We start from the raw sequence: 19,824 nt of genomic DNA on the forward strand, positions 1-19,824 counted from the left end.
CCTACTCTACCTATCATCAATCTCATTCCTATTGGTTGCTTCTCTGGAGGACCTTAATACATGCTTAATATGTACAATAAAAGAAAATCCAATCAACTTTATTTCCACCACACAAACCAAACAACTATTTTCATATACCTACTATATTTATAAAATTGTAAGTTTAAGAAGCACCATTATTTTATGTATCTCAAAGAAAAACTCAAATGCCATTTAAACTACAACACAATGCCTTCTTACTAGAATTGAAAAACATATGCACTGAGAGCTCTTAGTCTATTATCACAGATATTTAAAAATCACATAGTTACTCATACATTTAAAAAGTGAAACAAATTGGTTAAAGTATAACATAAGCTTCTTTGAATTAAAAATTAGATTTCTGCATTCAGAATTAGACTCTTCTGAATCATCCTGTTTGACTTGGTATCAGATACCCATGTTTTTCCATGTACCACTCTGTGTGCCATTTAAAGAACCTTGATGATGCAGCATTTCTTGAGTTCTCCACTCAAAAAGGGGGCTTAAAAGGTGTTGGTAATATTGTTTCTTGGTCTGGGTTCTGATAACAGGAGTGTATTCAACTTGTAAAACTTTGTTCAGCTTAAGTATAGTTAACGGTACTTGTACTTTTATGTATTTATTATATATTAATAAAGTTTAAAACTTCAAAAAAATCTTTTTTTTCCTGGAATTTGCTTATAAGCTGCTGACTCCCCTGCAAATTTTGATGCTAATCCCTGCTTGATATTAGCAGATGTCAACTTAAGATTTTGAGATGAAGTTCATGAATGTACAGGCAATGACAATTATGTCAAGACTATTGCAAAATTTTGAGACACATCCCAATTTCATCAACTAAAAATGTGAAAAACACATCTTAAAATCATTTTGTACTTTCCTTTTAAAAATAGCATAACATTTTCCACACTATTTACCTTACCTTTAAGATAACCTTTTATCAATGTGCTTGTTTAAAACAGTTTGAATATTCCATCTAGTAATTATATCTCAAGTTGCTTAACTATTGCCATATTTTAGATATTTTCTTGCACCCATTTTTACTACTATATGTTGCAATGACTATTTCCCTACAAATAGCTTGTGGCAGACGTTTCTAGTTGCCTATCCAAAATCCATTTCCCTTATTTTCTTGCTAACAGAAGCCCAGTTCTGCTGGCATGGTTACAGTGCACCTAAGCTGAGAGGCCAGTAAATCCTGTTTCCTGGTTTCTTGACTTCCCTTCTTGGTAAGGTAGCCATGTAACCCAGTTCTGGCTAATGAGAACTAAGGGAAGGCTGTTGCAGGGATACTGTGAAAGCTTTTGCTTTATTGATGTGGCAAGGGGCCTTCCTGTTGCCTTAAACACAGAAGAAATGTCTATGAAGGCAAAGGTATTATCATTATCTCCAGTTTTACAGATGAGGATGTTGTGTGGAGTGACTTGCCAGCAACAGCGCAGCTGTGTCAAAGAATCAGCATTTGAATCCAGAACCTGGCTTCAACACACTAAGAATGACAAAGCAGAAAAGGAGACTAAGTACCCAAGGGCATCGCTGAGCACAAACCAGCAAGTCTACCTCCAGACTTCTCATGCCAGACTCCAGTTTGGTCAGACTACTTTTAGATGCATATTCTTTTACTTGGGCAGAACGAACACATCTCTTGCCATATTTTAGACCATTTTACATGACAAGACTCCCAGAAGTGGGTTTGAATCAAAGGTTATGACTTTTTTGGCTCCTGATGAATACTACAAATTATGTTCCCTAAGAATTGTGCTGAGCACTTTTGCTAACACTTTGTACCGCTGGCTGGAGTAAGAGGGTCCCATCTAGCACTCCGTCAATAAACGAGTGGAAGAGAGTGGCTAAGAAGGCAAGATCACAACTACTCTGGCATATTTTCACATCAATCCCTTGTTTAAATGCATTCCCCTCTGATTTAAAAACATTTCACAAGGGTTAGTCTTCAGGCACCTTTATTCTCCAGTCTCAGATAAAGTTATTCTTATTCAATGACATATATAAAAACATGTACACTGTAAAAGATTAAGAAAGTAGAAAGAAGAATCTCACACATGATCCTAATACCAAAGAAAACCACATTTCATATTTGGCATACTTCCCCTTGGGCTTTTATTATTCTCTATTCTCTCATGTTTAATTGGATTATTCTATAAATTTCTGTACTTTGTTCTTTTCATTTGTAAGCATTTCTTACTGTAAAGATTTTAATGCTGCATAATATTCCATCATGTGGATAAATCATAGTTTAACCACCTCCATAGAGATCGAATTGATAAAACAATTTGCAGAATTTGCAGAAGAAATTAAGATTACCATATAAGGAGTGCCCTATACAAATATATGGTATTTAAATGGTACAGAATTAGCTGTGCTTTCTGTTCTCACTTGCATTTTTAAACAAGTGCAGACCAAAGACTATACTGAGAGAAAAGTTATTTCCTTACAAAAGAAAAAAGCCTCCATGTCAGTATCTTACCTTCCTATTCATATTCAATATTTTAAAATATATAATACATTCTAAAAGTACGTACACAATAATTTTTAGTTTTATTTTTATACAATGAAAGGATGCCACCTGGTAGAACAGTTTTTAAAAGTGTTTATCTAAAAGAGTTTGAAGAACAAATATTCCAACTGATTAAACATTCTGGTTAAACAAAATTGCCATACAAGACTACATAGATTATAAATTTTCAAAGAATTAGAATATGAAGTATTGAAAAAATTTATATTAACCATAACCTTTAAAAACTGTACCAAATTTAAACCATAACATTTCTTTTATGATTCAGGAATATATCTCCTACTGCTGCTGTGGTCATCCTAAGCATGTTTGTCAGCAAACAGGCATTTCATCCTCCTGCCAGCAGGATGCCCCAGGCCTAGGCTGTGCTTTTTCTGATAGCTCTAGAAGTGGCCTTGTATTACAGTCATTTAGTAAGTCTATTCCCTTCAATGGATTCAGTTTCTACATGACACTAACATTGTGTTGGCAACCCACACAGCATCTAACAGAGTGCTTTGCACATAGCGAGCATTCAGTATACACTTTTGTATTTCAAACTAGTTCACTCACAAATGAATGAGGGGTAAAACACATATGTGTAGCAACTGCAATTGTCATTTCAAGTAAATTCAACAAAAAATAAAATAAAAAGTGAATAGATATCTAATCTTTGATGAGAAATTTATTCAATGCTGCTTACTTTGTGGCAAATACCATGCTAAGTGCTTATAAACATTAGTTCTCAAAATTCTTAAAACAATCAATGAGGTAGGTTGTATTATATTTACAGAGAGAAAACAGATAGAGATTAAATCAGGTTTCAAATATTTGCTGAGCACTGAGGATATGGCAGGGAACAGACTGTCTTTTATGCAGCTTATTTTCTAATGGAACTTGCTAAGATCCCATACATTATATATCACCATTCTAGATTTATACATCTCTTTATATATATGATGAGCTTGGACAGTGTGAGTTCCTCCTAGAAATGGATCTACTTAGGGTTGACAAAAATTTGAAACCGAACAGCTGAAGCTGAGACTCTGGTGACTTCTTCAAGGAAAAAGTCACCCTGGAAGGTATGTCTGCCTTTGCTGGCAGCATCCAATCTTATGGGGATCTGATCTTCAAATTTAAATAGAAAATATTCTCAAGAGATTTATAAAATAATAAAAGGAATCAGATAGAAATAAGGTATTATGAGATTGAAGACATAAAACAGAGTTAAGACTGTACCTTTGTAAGCCAGATATTTTTCTATCTTGCATATAAACCTCAGTTAAGAGCAGAGTGAACCCATAGTAGAAGAACAGAGGTCAGAACACAGACTGGACTCGGCCTCTTGGCATCTCAATGGGGTGGGAAAGTCCCTTGTAAGGATGAAATTTCCTGGACCATCACGATTCATGCAGCAGAACTGTGGACCCTAGCTGCTCTGCCATTTTGAATTTTATATATCTCTCTCTGGAGCTAGATATGTGAGAAGACAGCTCAAAAAATGCAAAAAGAGAGTAGCTTTTAATCTGAAACATTCAAATTTGCACCAGACACTTCCTGTGAAATGCTGAAGCTGCTGAGGTTGACTCCTGACAGTTCCCCTCATTAGGCCAGTGCAATTTAATCATTAATCCTCAAGGTCTTCACAACTAATGCCCAGTGACCTGGGGCATCCTGGGGCAAGTCACAAAGTTTCATTAAAATAAAACCGAAGTTGAACTCAGAAAGTGAACAGAAGATACTGGACAAAGAACAAGAAAAGTGGTTCTTAGAAACTTTATAATTCTGAGTGGGCACAAAATTGCTTTTTACTTTAAAGTAACAGAGAAGCAATTTTTTCATCTACCACATTATCTAAAAAATCTGAGGTACAAGGCAATAAATTTTCTAAATACGACAACCTGCAAACAGAGAGAGTGACCAAGGCTTTTTGTCTCCTGAAATTTACTCAAGCATACTTAGGGAAGAGAGACCAACACAGCCACTCAAGACATACGAGAGTACCTATCTGAGATCAGAAACCCTTTACGGACACAAGGCAAACACTGGGCTGAAAATATTGCAGGGTAAAAAAAGGCTAAAGAAATCAGTTTGATTTCTTTTTCCTCTATAGAAGAATGAGCAACTCAAATGATAACCTAAAGACAATCAAAGATTACTATTTATACATAAGGCAATTTAGAAAGCAAGGATTTTACCTGGCATTCAAAGAAATGTTTAAATCTTTTGGATGGACTAAAAGAGCTAAATTGTCTACCCAAAATCTGTACAGCAGGGACCTGTTTTCAGCAGGTAAGCCTATTTACAAGTAAGAACCTCTTACTCTTGTAACATTGTCCTGTTGTGTTTCAAGGGGATATGTAACTCCTGTGCCCTGCGGAGTCCTGTAAGGCCTCTGCAACCCCACAGAAGTATGGACCTATCTCTACTAGAGAACTATTTACACTGCACTGTAAATACACATATATACACCTGTCCCCAAATCCCCCAAATAGGCTGTGAATGCCTTGAGTGAGGGATTATGGTCATTTTTATAACTATAGTGACAAATTAGCAGACATTCAATAATTTATCCTTTATATGAACACTAAATTTAGAAAATAATTTTATAATACCACTACTATTTGCATTTCAAACATCCCCGTATTATCCATCTCCAAAATAAAAACACCAAATTGCTACTAAATTTACTTTGGTTTTTATAACATAGTACTTCTGGACTTCTTAATGTAAATAAACATTCTTGATTTACTAATTTTCAGAGTAATGACATGAATTTAACATTCTCCTTGGAATGGAACACTTGCTTGTCCAGGTTACTTCATTCTTTTTCTCTTTTTCAAAAGTGCATCTCGCAGCGCCAACTGGAAGGTAAGAAAAAAATATCTAAACATGGTAACTCTTGGGTACCCCATGATACTAATTTGGTTACATGGAAGTGTACCAAAATGAAATCATTAAGTCAATAAATCATTCTGAAAAACTACAATTAGTGAAATATCCCATAGCAGATCAAAGCTGTAACCAGGTTGGCAAAGCTCTTGACTGCTTTCACCCAACACTGGGGACAAAAGCTCGAAACTGGGGCAGTCACAAAATAGAGACTGGAGCATCACCTGTCCACAGGGATAATACACAGTACTTCTCTGGTCTATACAGCTCTTAATATTCTAGAGTTGAGGTGGAACACATTGTTTAAATTAAAGCCGACGGGAAAAATTTTTTTTCACGATCACCTTTTTCAAGATCATGTATATTCCACTAAATATGGCACTTAAGGACCATGTAAAGGCTTTTAAACAGCATTCAGCACTTGTGCAGATTTAAGATAACTCTATAATATATAATTTGGAATACAAAAAAATGTTCTCTTAGTTGAAGATTTTCAAATGGGTTTGTTTAATGCAGTAAATGAACTAAGAAAATTTTATAAGTCAGAAACATGGCGTAGTGAGAGACATCCCCAGATCTCTCCCCTTGAAACCACAATATGCTGAACATCTAAAACTCAACAAAAACACTCAATCTGCACACAAGCACATCTGAGCATGGGATCTGCGCCTAAGAGCTACCATAGGTTTCAAGTTATCATTTCCTCCAATCATGTTAACAAGTATTAACTATTTCTTAAAAATAAATAAATATAAAGCAACTATTAAAATAAAATTTTTACAGTAAATAAATATTAACACCTAATCTTTATAATGGCTCAAATATGAAGAAATTAATTCAGAATTAAAATCTTGACAATTGCGGTTTATGTCAAATATTATGGGCTAATTTGTAACCTGTTTAATTATTTTTGTGTTTGCTGTATGTACAATAAAATGAAAGAATTAATTTTGTATTCTTTAGTGAATGGTGAATTGTGTATTCCAATTCAACTGGTTCCAAGCTTTAATCCCCTGGATTCCTTCCCTAACCATAGGAGCTGGGTTCTTAAATTTGAAAATAAAGAGTTTAAAATCTGGAGAAAAAGAAGACCGCACGACCAATGTTCAAAGTGAACCTATGAAAGTCCTTATAAAGTGATATATGTCTCAGAAAAAAACAGAATATGCAATAAAAGATCATCAAGAATAAACCCAAATTAAAAAAATAACGGTCAACAGACGTATCTTAAGTGATGATGGATAATATTCCATTAATTCCTAAGCACCACTCTTGGATTCCTAGAAACTTCTTAAGATTGCTAGCTTTTGAATTTTATTAAGATATGTGTTCATTTTTGGGGGGGAGGGTGAGGTGGTAACTTGCCTGGTTCTACATTTAAAGATTCAAATTTTTTAAATTTTATGATTTTAAGTTATTGACTCCTTGCCTTTAGCTCATATCTGGGTCTTGATATTTCTTTGTAGATAGGCAGAATAGCTGGGGCACTTGAAGTAGAAAAAAAATCAAGAAGTTCATTTTAACTTAATCTGCACAACTAAGGAGGTATTTCTCAAATTCGTCTGTGTCTTATTTTCTCATCTGTAAAACTGGTTTAATCACAGTACCTGTTCATATTGTTGTATGCTGATTAAATTAACATACTAACAATGAACAAAGTCAAGCTTCGCTATTATGACAAAAAAGCATGCTAAAAAAACAGAGGAAAGATGTAGGGAGCACAGGAATACCCTTTGCTAAACTGTAGCAAGGTCACAGAAACCTCATAATGACGCAAAGCCTACCAACTATTTACTTAACTATAAACTCTCACGAAGGGCTGGTGAAGGATAAATTCATGGAATTAATCAATTCAACTATGAATTTAAACTGAGCTGGGAAAATTTTAAATCTTAAATGGCACCTTTCCTTTCACCTCAATTTCAACACCTTCTATGCGAATGCTGTCACTTTACTATTTACATAATATTAAACACAGTTTAGAACTAGAAAGATTAAATAAACAGGCAGACTTTAAAGGGCACCTTAATTCCGTTAACACTGATTTGGTTCCCTCACAGACAGAGCACTGCCCTGGAGAGCTGACCATTACATTCAGGCCGGGAAGGCTGGTCCTGGCCTAGCATTTTAGAACACGGGTTCAGAATGTAGGACTACTTTACCCTTGACTTGATTCTCTGGAGATTTTTCAGAATACAGTTTGATACACACTGGCACACCTCCAGAAGAAAAAGACATTAAAACATAAATTTATTTTACTATAGTAAATTACTGATATAAGCAAGCCCAGCAGAGGAATAACCATCGAAGACTGAAAATGGATAAAATGAAATCTCAAAGGCCTATAAACATAAAGGCTTTGCAAAGGGGCACACAGAGAAAGGATCATATCAACAACAAAACTATTTATTTTGCACTGCTTTACAAAAATTGTTTGAGATACTACGAACATAATTCTTGCTTTAAAATAAAAGTACCAGACATAAATAAGCACTCAAAAACTCAGTTCATTTTGATATTTCACATAAGAAATTGCTGAGAATTTTAGCAAGGGAATGTACCTGAGAAATCATCTAGCTTGCACCCTTTTACTTTTTTAGAGAAGAAAATTAGACTCCCCTTTGGTCACACAGATGAATCTCAACCAAGTCAGGTTTAGGATTTACATGCCCTGACTACCTTCCACCTCTCCAATAACACTCCCTTATTTATCCTGAGACACACACAATACAAGGTCTTTGAAAGGCACAGGTCCAACTCAAATGTAAGAGTCTTAGAACGACAATACTATTATAGCCATTCAAGCTTCAAGTTGAACTCACCTGCTTTTCTCGGAAGGAACGCTTATTTTTTGAGCGGACATTATGACTATACCGCATCATCATAAAGTTTTTCTGTTTTTTCTTCTCTTTATTTGTGGAACTGGAAAATGGATTCATTTTGGTCTTCTTCCTCACAAATTCTTTTCGGTTTGTCTTTCCAGCCTATCAGCACACACACACGCACAAACAGTTCAAGAGTTATCTAATCAATATACACGTCTCCTCTGTGCCAGGTACTCTACTGAATGGCAAGGAATGGAAAATGGTCCTTGCTCCCCAGCAACTCAGTCCAGGGGAAAATGGACCATGATGTGTTATAATGGGGCTAGGGGAGCTCAGTGGAAGAAAAGGTCATAATTCAGTCTGATGAGATCTGAGGAGCTTCTTAGAAAGGGATATCCGTTAGCTGTTTTTTGCAGGACAAAGGCATTCGTGGTGGAGGAAAGATGAAGGGTAAAGCATTTCAAGAAGTAGAGATAGTATATGTAAAGGTGTGGAGGAAAAAGAACATGGGTTTTTAAACTTATCTAAACAGGTACAAATGGAATGCAAAGGGTGATGTGGAGCCAGTATGAGATGGTGCCTAAAATAAGCAAAGGTATAGACAATGAAGCTGGAACTGAAGGCAGGGCGCAATCACAGTCATGTACTTGCCAGAGGCAGACTCCAACTGTCTCTGGCTTTTCATTAATGACTGCAAACATTCCTCTGCTTTTCTAAAGACTTTGATAAATGTAATGAGCCTCTTCAATACCATGAACATGTAATAGTGCTTTTCTGTGCTCTCTAACAGGTTTCAGGCGGTGGTTACATGGCTATCTAGTTGTTAAAACTCATCTAACCAAACATCTCATATCTGTGAGTTTAATTCTATGTTCATTATACCTTTATTTATAACATTAAAATAAAATATTGCCATTCTGTGCCTACATAAGTTCTGGATCATATTTCATTTCTTTGCTTTCTGTTTCAAGGACTAGGGAATGGTAGGTCTCACTCACCATTGCAGTTGCTAGTCTTGTCTCCTTGTCAGACTTAGGCTTTTTATGAAGTCGTTCAATGTCCCGAAGAGAAAGTAACTCACCCCTGGGATGAAGGAATAAATATATCATAAAACAAGGATAGAATTCATTTCCCTAATACTTTCATTACCATGTGAGTTGACTGAAGACCTTGTATATGTGCCGCTGTACCTGGGCTCTTCATCACTGTCTATTTCGATATATTTCCTCTTTTGGGCTTTCCCAGGAGCAGCGTCAAGTTCTTTCCTCATTTGGGCCAGACGGATTTTCTGGAAGTCTTCCTGAGTTAAAACTCGGCTGGTGCTGACAGCTGCAGCTTTGGCTTTCCGCTCCTCCATGGGCATGTTATGCAGCTTCTCGGACTTGAGAGCACACAACAAAGGCTTACATTGGCTACGAGCTCACGTGAGAGCTTAAGACCCCCAACAAGGCCCAGGATAAATTAAGTCTTACCAAATATCAGAGTGATGCGCTAGTAGAAGGAAACTTTGAGACTTACAATTTCTTGCTGTTCTTCATCGGAGGAGTGGTGCACGTCGACCCACTCACCATCATCATCTGCTCCCTCGCTGAGACTAGCACTTTCCCACCCATCTGTGTGAGAAAGAACACACTGTGGGTGCTATCATTTTAGGTTGTGTACTCATGGTAAATTGAGATAAATCAAGCAAAAGAAAAGTAAGGTTATGATCCTCAAATAAATGCTCTATGGACCAACAATTGAGCAATATTTATTGTTAAATAAGCCACATCAATTTAATTAATTTAAAGAACGGGAAATAAGCACTGACCAAGTATCTACCCTGAGCCAAAACCTTAAAATCACTTCCTCTAACCATCACAAATCAGCAGAGGAGGAACTGAGTCAAGTAACCTGCCCTAAGCCGCCACACAGTTAGAAAATGTTGCCTACAATGAAATCATAAAAAACCATGTTTGATTTTGGAGCCCACATTTTTTCTACCAAACCGTGTCCATCAAAACTGCACTTGTACATTTATCTTGGCCACACAGCAAGTATCTAACTCATCCAAGCATGTTAATACATATTTAAAATAAAAACTAGTTATTAATAGTCACTTAGACTGAGGTAGAAGATTTTGGATGTAATGGAACCTTGTAGACACCTCAATACAGAGGTATTAGTCTCCATTATTTTACCACTCCTCACTTATATTTCAAGGTAAAGTTCACAGGTCACCATCTCCCTGAGGCCTTTTTTGAACCTCTAAGGTAGATCTGACTTCTTTCCTGCCCTATGCACCACTCAATCATAAATCCTCTTAATACTTTATTGCTCAGCTCTTTATGAATGCCCTCAAAGGCATAAACCATATCATTCATCTTTGCATTGACAGTGACTAGCCCATAGCTAATGCTTAAGAAAGCTATTGAAATAATGAAGGAACAAGAAGAAGACAGGACTCTAGCAACCATGTAATAAAGGCTGGCCCCAGAAATCAGAATAGAGTTTCTTAAACATTCTTCGGCAAGTTCAACAAGCATCCTCCTTCAATGGGAAAATCTTGGAGAACTGCTAAGGACTAATCCTCATCATTTTTTTCTAGGCAACAATCAAAAAACCATTATCTTTCCCAAATGCCCAGCACACCCTTGATAAGGGGCAGCCAATCTGAAGGACATGAAAAGACAACTCGTACACTATAATGTAAGTCTCCTAAGAACAAGAACCATGTTTTAGCTCTAATGCTGGTAACAGTGCTTGGTCCGTAGTCATTGCTCAATAAATATCTCCTGATTGAATGTTCAAACAGCAAACAGAATTCAAGGTCCAGAGAGAGATAGGAGTGATTTTTTTCTGAATAATGATGAAATAAAAATGAACCTTCATCATTTTCAGCATTCTCTTCTTCTTTTTCAACTTCCAGAATTTCTGCTCCTGGAATGTAATCTTTAGCATCTAATTCTCCATATTCTTGCACTCTTGCTTCTATGGAGGCCTCTGTAGGCTTACCCTAAAGGAAAGGAAATTGTTTTTAACAAAGTCCTTAGATTACAAAACATTATTCATGAAAAGGATTCTCTACAATTATGAATTTAGAAGAATCACACACACACACACACACACACAAAAATGGAAGCAATCGAATAACAATAATGGTTCACTTATGCCTTGGGTCAAAGTAAATCTCCCAGCCAGAACTCTGCCCACTATTTTCTTGCTCTCTTCCAGTTTCCAGATCAGGAAACTGGAAGTTATTAGAGAATAACTGTTATAATTATTAAGTCCTGAGATCACCATTTCTCTTCCGCCGCAACTCCAAAGAGGTGGTACCTCGCTGGGGAATAGCCTGTTCAATAATGGCATCAGGTACTGACTGATCTCTGGAATTCCAATTTGTGAATGAGGTCAAAAGCTTTCAAGAGAACCAGCCTGACTGGCTTATAAGACTCAGTCATCATCAAAGAGCATATGCCAACTACAAAATATTTAAGGTAATGATATCCAATCCATTGTATTCTAAACTTACAGAATAAAACTACACATATCACCAATACTCATAATGAAGTACCACAAATACTAAAACTCAAATTTTAAGAAATTACTCTTATCTTCCGAGATCATAACCTTTAGATCAACATATGCATGCTCCGCCTACCCGAAATTTCTTCTGCAACATCTGAGGATTCAGTGTTCGGAAGAGATGAATCAAAGTTCTAGCAGACATCATCACATCTATAAAATAATAATTTAATTAGAAACTCCAGAACAAAGAGTCTATTGAGATAAAAAATGAATCATTCTATATGCAACTTACTCTTATCTTTGTGTGTTTTATACTGAGCCAGGTCTTGGAGAAGTTCTTCAGTCATGGCTAGAGGACATCGAGCTGTTATCTCCTTTATAGCATTGATTCTAGAAAAGGAAAAATGAATTAAAAAAAATTAAACAGTAATTTTAATCAAAGGTTTCCTAAAAGGTTAAAAATCAAAAGGAACAGAAGTTGGGTTTTATAGGGCTTAGGTCTCTAAAACTGCAGTATGGTAGAGACTGTGAGGGACTGCAGCCTTAGAGGGCTTTTGCTAGTTTATTGCCATTTCCTCCACTAGTGGAATAAGAAACAGTTATCTTCTTTGTAAAGTAAATAATGGTGGCATTTACTTACCAACTCTAAGAGGAGGAGGGATTAGATCAAATAAGTAAAGTTAAAGGTCTTTAGGACTGTTATCGCAGCAATAATTACATAAAAAGCAGCTCTTCACATACCACTTAGTTATTAGGACAGATCAGACAATCCTTAAACCAGTGCTCACACTTGTTAAGTGTTTCTGAATGAATCAGAAGGGCCAGTGCACTGTCTAGAGATTAAAGAGTGATTCGATAACAAATCATTTGTTCCAAGGGAAGATATGAATTTATGGTAGGAAAGAAGAGAAAAACACTTTGATTTCTAAACAATCTTTCATTTCAAACAGTAATGCTAGTAGAAAAACAAAATGTTGATTAGAAAAACAAAATATCTTTTCTCTGGCTTCCTCCTCAAAATTCTGACCAATAAAATAAAAATACCAAACCTCTTGAGAAGACAGTATATTTTAAACTGCTTTCCGATAGGCCACAGTACCATCTAAAATCTTACATCTTGGTCAACTAAAGCAGCGATCCCCAACCGTTTTGACACCAAGGACCGGTGCTCCTATGAGATTCTAATGCCTGATGATCTAAGATGGAGCTGAGGCGGTGATGGTAGCGCTGAGGAGCAGTTGCAAATACAAATGCAGCTTCGCTGCTGGCCTGCCGCTCACCTCCTGCTGTGCGGCAGGTTCCTAAGAATCCTAGGGGTTGGGGATCCCTGATCTAAAGCAAACTCAGTACATTAAAAACACATCCAGTGCCTCCAGCCACATTCTACATACCCTACTGTCATGACTTCTCCAGAGTTCTTGTCCGTAACAAAATTGTTGGCCACAGTCATGAGCAATGACTGAATGATCTGAATTGGGAATAAAAGAAAAGAGTGCTGGAGCAATGTCTGTACCTACTCAAACATTTGAGGATAAAGAATAATAGATTATTCGTAGTCGGAAAACAGCATTCTATCTTTGGTTTGGGAGCTAGAAGTAATCAAGACTGAGGAAGACAGGTAAAAATAACTCCATTCTGCGCTTTAGTATTCTTTGCTATCCTTGGATTAAATTTTGCTCTCCTTTAATCTTATTTTTCAACATGAATTAAAGAAATTGCTCCTACCCAGGATAATCCAATCCAAATACTGTTTTAATCAAAGAAAGGAATTATCAGTTTTGAAAAATAATCACTATAGATTTACTGATACTCCTGTCCTTCTGTCATACGACTTGACAAACGAAATTGGAATTCTCAACAATTTGTTCAACTTCACTTTCCATAGTAATTTTTTTGTTTGTTTTTGTAACCAAACTTCTGTGTATATCTCCTCAAGAGTTAGTGTCTTTTCTAGTCATTTAAAAAAAGGCGGGGAAGGGGGGCAGTATTCCTTGTGGGAAAAGCCAACATGATATACTTAATAGTGGCATGGCTGTGCATGCACGAGATCTAGACAGAAGGTTTAAGAGTTCTCAACTCAAGTGTGCTCATGGCTCACTGCGTCTGCATGTACCAAATTGCAATCCTTTCTGTTTCGGTAATAAATCCTTTTAGGTGATGAAAAAAAGAAAGAGTTCTCACCTCTGGGGGTACTAAGTGATGAGATGCTTGTGCAGCAAACAGAAGGATCTTTGTTACTTCTGAAAATATAAGAGATCAGAAAGGTCATAGTCAGTTTATTGTTCTGCCTCTCAGGACTATAACAAACATGGTGAGCATATTCTGGCCTTAATGCTATTGCTGCTTATTCCACCTGGAACACCCAACCCCCAGATATCTGCATGGCTCACTCCCTTGCTTCTTTCAAGTCCCTGATCAATTGCTGCCTTATCAAAATGTCTTTCCTGACCACATATTCTAAAATAGAACCTGCCCCAGCATTCCCTGTTGTCCTTACTCTGCTTCCTTCTTCCCCAAAATACTTATCTTCACCTGGACATGTTATATAGAGCATTCTCTGGATCTCCTAGAATGGAAGCCCTGTGAAGGTCAGGATGTTGCTTTGTGTCCACTGTGGAATTCTTATTATCTAATGTAGTGCTTAGCCTAGAAGCACTAAACAAATGAATACAAACATACATGTATACACACACTCTCCCTTAAAAGGGGAAGTATATACATAAAAACAAAACCTTTAGCTACAGAAGTGAAATGAATCCTAACTTGCCATTTGTTTGCTGACTGACCTTGGGTTTTTTTTTTCTTTCTATACCTCACAGGACTGAAGTGAGGATTAGATGAGATGATGCATATAAAACACTTAGCATGGTGCTTGACTCATGTTAGATGTTCAATAAAGGTTTGTTTCCTTCCTACCTTAGTTCAAGTTCAAAGGTAAAAACAACCATCTCTTCTTTCCTGCTTTTATGTTGTTTTTAATTGAGAATACAGGAGAACAATGAGAGCAGTAAGATACAATCCTGATATCCATTACAAAGTTACAGTAAAAGGTTAAACTTTTTTTTTTAGCATTTTTCCACTAGTATTTATGGTCTTATAATAGTCCCGCTTTATCTACAGGGGATACATTCCAAGACACCCACTGGATGCCTGAAACCGTGGATAGTACCGAACCCTATATATAGGAAATTTTTTCCTATTCGTACATAGCTATCGTAAAGCTTAATTTATAAATCAGGCACAATAAAAGATTAACAACAATAATAATAAAAGTTATGTGAGTGTGGTGTCTCTTTCTCTCTCAAAATATCTTACTGTACTGCACTTACCTTTCTGCTTAAGGGAAGCACTTTATGGCTTCCCTTTGGCATATCCAAATTGCCAGCATCTCTACTCTTGCAGTCTGGGGCCATTACTAAGTAAAATAAAGGTTACCTGAACACAAGCACTGTGATACTGAGATAGTCAATCTGATAACTGAGGCAGCTATTCAGTGAACTAATGGGCAGGGAGCACATACAGCGTGAATATGCTAGACAAAGGGATGATTCATGTCCTGGATGGGATGGAGCTGGACAACAAGAGATGTCATTACGCTCCTCAGAATATCATTAAATTTAAAACTTATGAACTGTTTACTTCTAGAATTTTCCATTTTATATTTTTGGACTGCAGTTGACCACATAATTGAAACCAACTGGAAATGGGGCACTAGTGTACAAAAAGGCTCGCTTTGAGAAACCAAATTGTTTTTTGTTTTTCCCAAAAATAATTGTTAAAGTTGATGAGCAGAACAAGTACCTTATGGCAGATTTTGGAAAACCTAAGGGTTTCTTTCTCCTTCCCTAAAACAGAACACACTTCATTCCTAACTCTTGTCTTTAGTAATTCCAGAAAAAAAGACTCTGGATGGTTATTTGTACCCAAGGCCACCAAAGAAACCTGGCAAGTAGGAGGCTTACCTCTTTGGTGGGGCTGCAGAAACCTTTGCACAAAGGGATAAAAGTTGAAGAGGAAAAGCTGTGCAAAAAAGAATGCACTGATTTTAATACATACATAACTGAAGTTACAGAGTTTAATTTCCCCCTAATACAATTACATCACCAAGCTCAACTAGTTGGGAATCATTTTTTACTTTTATTTTTTCTCAACAAGCATTCATGCCCTAGGATGATTCAATGTGCTGTTTCGACCAAGGAAAGGAAGGCTATGATACTATCCTCATTATGTAAAGGAATAAGAAAGTGTATACAGAATAAACTAGGGGGAAAAAGGCAGCCAAAATGCAACATTCTTCTACTTTTAAAATTGGTGTGGCTATGGATCTAATTTTTTAGTCTTTAAAAATAAAGAGGATTATAGGAAGGAACAGCATTGATATTAAAGCTCCAAAGCAATTGGCAAAATAGTAATTCAAATCTGAATCACATCTAATATAATCTGATCACAAAAAACCCTCCCAGTTCTGATTTTATTATTGGATACCAATCTAACCACACTGGAGGAATCGCTCTCAGTTCTTTTTAGAGAGAAAACACTACCCCTTTGGAGGCTACCTAAATAAAGGTGGCATGGGTCCAGTCATTAAAGCAAATGCAATCTTTGACTTCAAGAGAAACTTTTGTGATGGACTGGTCTTTTTCAAAGTTCATGTGTGAGAATACATTAATTTTTTCTATTTTGGCCACAGAGCAAAACCAGGGCCAGAGAAGAAACAGGGAAGATGTGGGATCGATATAAAGATGTATATTCAATTATAGTTAGTTTTGAAACTCTGGTATCATTTCCATCAAATCGTATTTAAATTACAAATTGCTTCTGCTTTCCTATCAAGCTCAAATTCAGGTATGACATGAAATTACTTTCACAAATGTAACCAGAATTGACTTGCTAATTCTGCTTTAGAACTGCAGCCTATGGAAAAAAGGCAATTTATTCTTTAAATGTTATTCTTAAAGAAATGACTGCCTTCACTCATATATACTTTCATTTTTAACTTGACATATGTCTATACTGTTTGATTTCAATAAACAAGACTGTTTTACTTAAAAAAGTTTTTTTGGAAGGAAATTAACACACTCAATGATGTTTAGAGCAGCATTAGTCACAAAAGCAAAATAGGGAACAACCTCAATGGTCATTTCTTTATGGCCTAAATTTTGGGAATCTCACCTTGTTTACAATGGCAGTTAGTCTAGCAGTATATGACAGTATGTGTGAAGTTTCCATATGTATACTTAATATAAATACATTACACTACCAAGGAGCTTCTGCAAACTAATTTAATATTAAATAAATGACCAGAGAATTCAGGTTTGCAAACATAATCTACTAGAGTGGTCTGGAAGTCAGGAAGGCTGTGGATATATAAACTGCAAAATACAGTAATGGTGGATAAAAATATGTGGGTTATGTTGGCTCAGAAAAATGTATATGTGAAACAAAGTTGAATAAAAAGAAAGTAGAAAAATACAACACAAAATAGTCTGTCCATAAACCAAATATATGTACAATTTAACATCCATTCATATTGATAAGAAAATGATAAAAATGGCTATTTTCAGAAAGAAAGACTATTTTTCTGTAAGTTATGTGCATTTAAATGGTTTCTGGGAATAAAATTAAGCCACTGCTCTATCTTAATGACTTTCCTTTTACCAAGAATAATTTTACTTCTAATATTCACCAAGAGAAACATAATGTAATTCAAACCTCATGAATTCCCACCAATCTGGAGATGAGGTTCATGAGCATCATCTTCACTTCAAATCTCTCCTTAGAGCTCTCTAGCTGCTTTAGCAGTTTTTCTGCAAAATCTAGAAAAGAGAGTATCAGAGAAGTACACTGTGGGTCCATGATCCGCACATTATCTAACGCTAGAGAGAAAGACAGTAAGATCAGCAACTCTGGTGTGGCTGTGCCTGAAATCACTCTGCCGAAACAGGATGGTAAAAATAGCAAGAATGACAAAAAGTGAAAAGATTCACATACAGATGAATAAAACTTCAATGGTGCCCAAAGTTAAGTCTTAAGGATTCCCAAGATTTTTAGCATCCTTATCTTGGGTGACTGCTTGATAGGTGTTTCACTTAACAGTTCTCTAGAGCCTTGCTCCTCAAAGTGTGGTCTGCAGACCACCAGTAGCTGGTCCACACGGTAGTTTGTTAGACATACAGAATCACCTGACCTCCTGAATCAGACACTTTAACAGGATCTCCATGTGATTTTTATGTACATTATTACAGTTTAAGAAACACTAAGAGAGGTCGACAAACACTGCTGTACATTAGAGCAGCAGTCCCCAGGGACCGGTGCTACTATGAGAATCTAATGCCTGATGGTCTGAGGTGGAGCTGAGGCGATGATGCTAGCGCTGGGAAACGGCTGCAAATACAGACGAAGCTTCGCTGGCTCGCCCGCCACTAACCTCCTAATGCGGCCCAGTTCCTAACAGGCCACAAATCAGTATCAGTCCACAGTCCAGGGTTTGGGGACCCCTGCATTAGAGTACAGAGAGCGTTTAAAAATTCCAGTGCTCAGCTGCACCCCATACCAACTAATCAGAGTCTGGGGATGGCAGGCCCCGAACACCAATATAGTTTTATAAATTCCTTAGGCGATTCCAATGTGCACTCTAGTTTGAGAACTAGTATTCCAGAGAACAGGTTTCCCAAACTGTTGGCTTCCACACATCAGTTTTAAAAAAAAGGATCAATAAAAGATTCTGAATTTTTCCTTTGGTCAAGTACAATGTCCTACCACTACTGTGTTGTTAAAGACATGAATCACAGAGAGCTATTCTTCCATATTTTTCTTATTTTGCTGTGGACTGGCAGTCACCACTTTTGAACAAAATTCTCTAGGTTACAATAAACTAATAACAACTAAGTATTGTCTCTTAAGTGCTAGGTATCTTATATTTTCTGGTAACTCAGAAGGTAAGAAACTAAACAGGCAGAGGTAAGGCCAACAAGGAACTTGGGAACTCATCATTATAGTACCTTGGGGATCATGAATTAAGTGAATAGCTGAAAAGTTAAACACCTCTGGTTTTTTCTTCTTCTTTTGTTTCTGAAAGACAAGGAGAGGAAAAACATTTACATTCTGAATTACAGTGATGAGGTGCTTGGGGTTAAATGTGCTAATGTGCTAAATGCTATCATCAAACCCATCATACTATTTAAAAAGAAAAAATCTTTGTTCCAAAAACCTTTCTTTCAACTAGACAAATTAAAGGTGGTTTTTGTCTTTTAAGATTAAACCTTGGGAATTTTCCACCTATGAGCACCTGTGAGAATTTTAAAAATTTGAAAATATAAGCATTATAAATTACATAGGACCAAACTAATGATTCTCAGAGTACCTATTACTCTTCTGTAGACATAGCTAGCAAAGATAACCTAATACAGGCCATCTTGATCAGAATAAGTGAAAAGTAAATTTAATCAAATGAATTTACTCAAGTTACAGATTTTGCTAGAGCTGAAAACATTTACTAGTCTAAAAAAATTAGTGCTTAAAAATTCATTATACATTTCTAATCTTTTAAAAATGCTATTTCTTTATTTCAAATTCTTAAAAGCTTTTGCTAAAAAACACATATTCTGCATCCCCATGATTCCTACCTCATTTCCCAGGTACAAGTCTCACCTTGAGCACTTTCATAGCCTTTTCCAATCTTTTCTTGTGTTTAGAGCTTTTCTTCCCTGTGGCATACTGCACTAGCAGATCTCTTGCTGTTGGTCCTTCATCCTGAAGAAGAAATTACTTTGTAAAATGGTAAACAAGGAAAATCTGCACAGAAGCAAAGAGTAATCCTTTCAACCACTTCTTTGTAATTATATTCTCTGCACCATTATTAAATGAACATAACTTTTAAAAATTCAGTAAAAAAGTATTTGCCCATGTGCACATACAAAGATTTTCATTGCAGCACTGATTTTTGTTTTTAATTTATATTGAAGTATAATATATAAACAGAACACAATTTTGCTTTTATTTGAAAAAAGAAATTGGAAAGAAATATTTATCAATAACAAAATGCTTAAACTATAATATATTCACATT

General features: G+C 36.2%; 1 protein-coding gene across 1 annotated transcript in view; it reads right to left on the bottom strand.

Moving 5' to 3' along the window:
- Positions 1-1,965: 1,965 nt before the first annotated feature.
- The window catches only part of SDAD1 (SDA1 domain containing 1), a 29,981-nt gene continuing 12,122 nt past the window's right edge, over positions 1,966-19,824 (bottom strand). Inside the window, exons 8-21 of the mRNA XM_011360555.2 lie at positions 19,408-19,509; positions 18,759-18,828; positions 17,470-17,573; positions 15,720-15,777; positions 13,939-13,997; positions 13,149-13,225; positions 12,050-12,147; positions 11,891-11,967; positions 11,116-11,245; positions 9,769-9,863; positions 9,441-9,631; positions 9,249-9,333; positions 8,248-8,409; positions 1,966-5,397 (exon numbers count right to left, since the gene is read on the bottom strand). Coding sequence (XP_011358857.1) covers positions 5,350-5,397; positions 8,248-8,409; positions 9,249-9,333; positions 9,441-9,631; positions 9,769-9,863; positions 11,116-11,245; positions 11,891-11,967; positions 12,050-12,147; positions 13,149-13,225; positions 13,939-13,997; positions 15,720-15,777; positions 17,470-17,573; positions 18,759-18,828; positions 19,408-19,509 — 1,356 coding nt within the window. The 3' untranslated portion in view covers positions 1,966-5,349. The remainder of the gene's footprint in view (positions 5,398-8,247; positions 8,410-9,248; positions 9,334-9,440; positions 9,632-9,768; positions 9,864-11,115; positions 11,246-11,890; positions 11,968-12,049; positions 12,148-13,148; positions 13,226-13,938; positions 13,998-15,719; positions 15,778-17,469; positions 17,574-18,758; positions 18,829-19,407; positions 19,510-19,824) is intronic.

This window comes from Pteropus vampyrus, unplaced genomic scaffold (assembly GCF_000151845.1).
Source record: "Pteropus vampyrus isolate Shadow unplaced genomic scaffold, Pvam_2.0 Scaffold56, whole genome shotgun sequence".
NCBI lineage: Eukaryota > Metazoa > Chordata > Mammalia > Chiroptera > Pteropodidae > Pteropus > Pteropus vampyrus.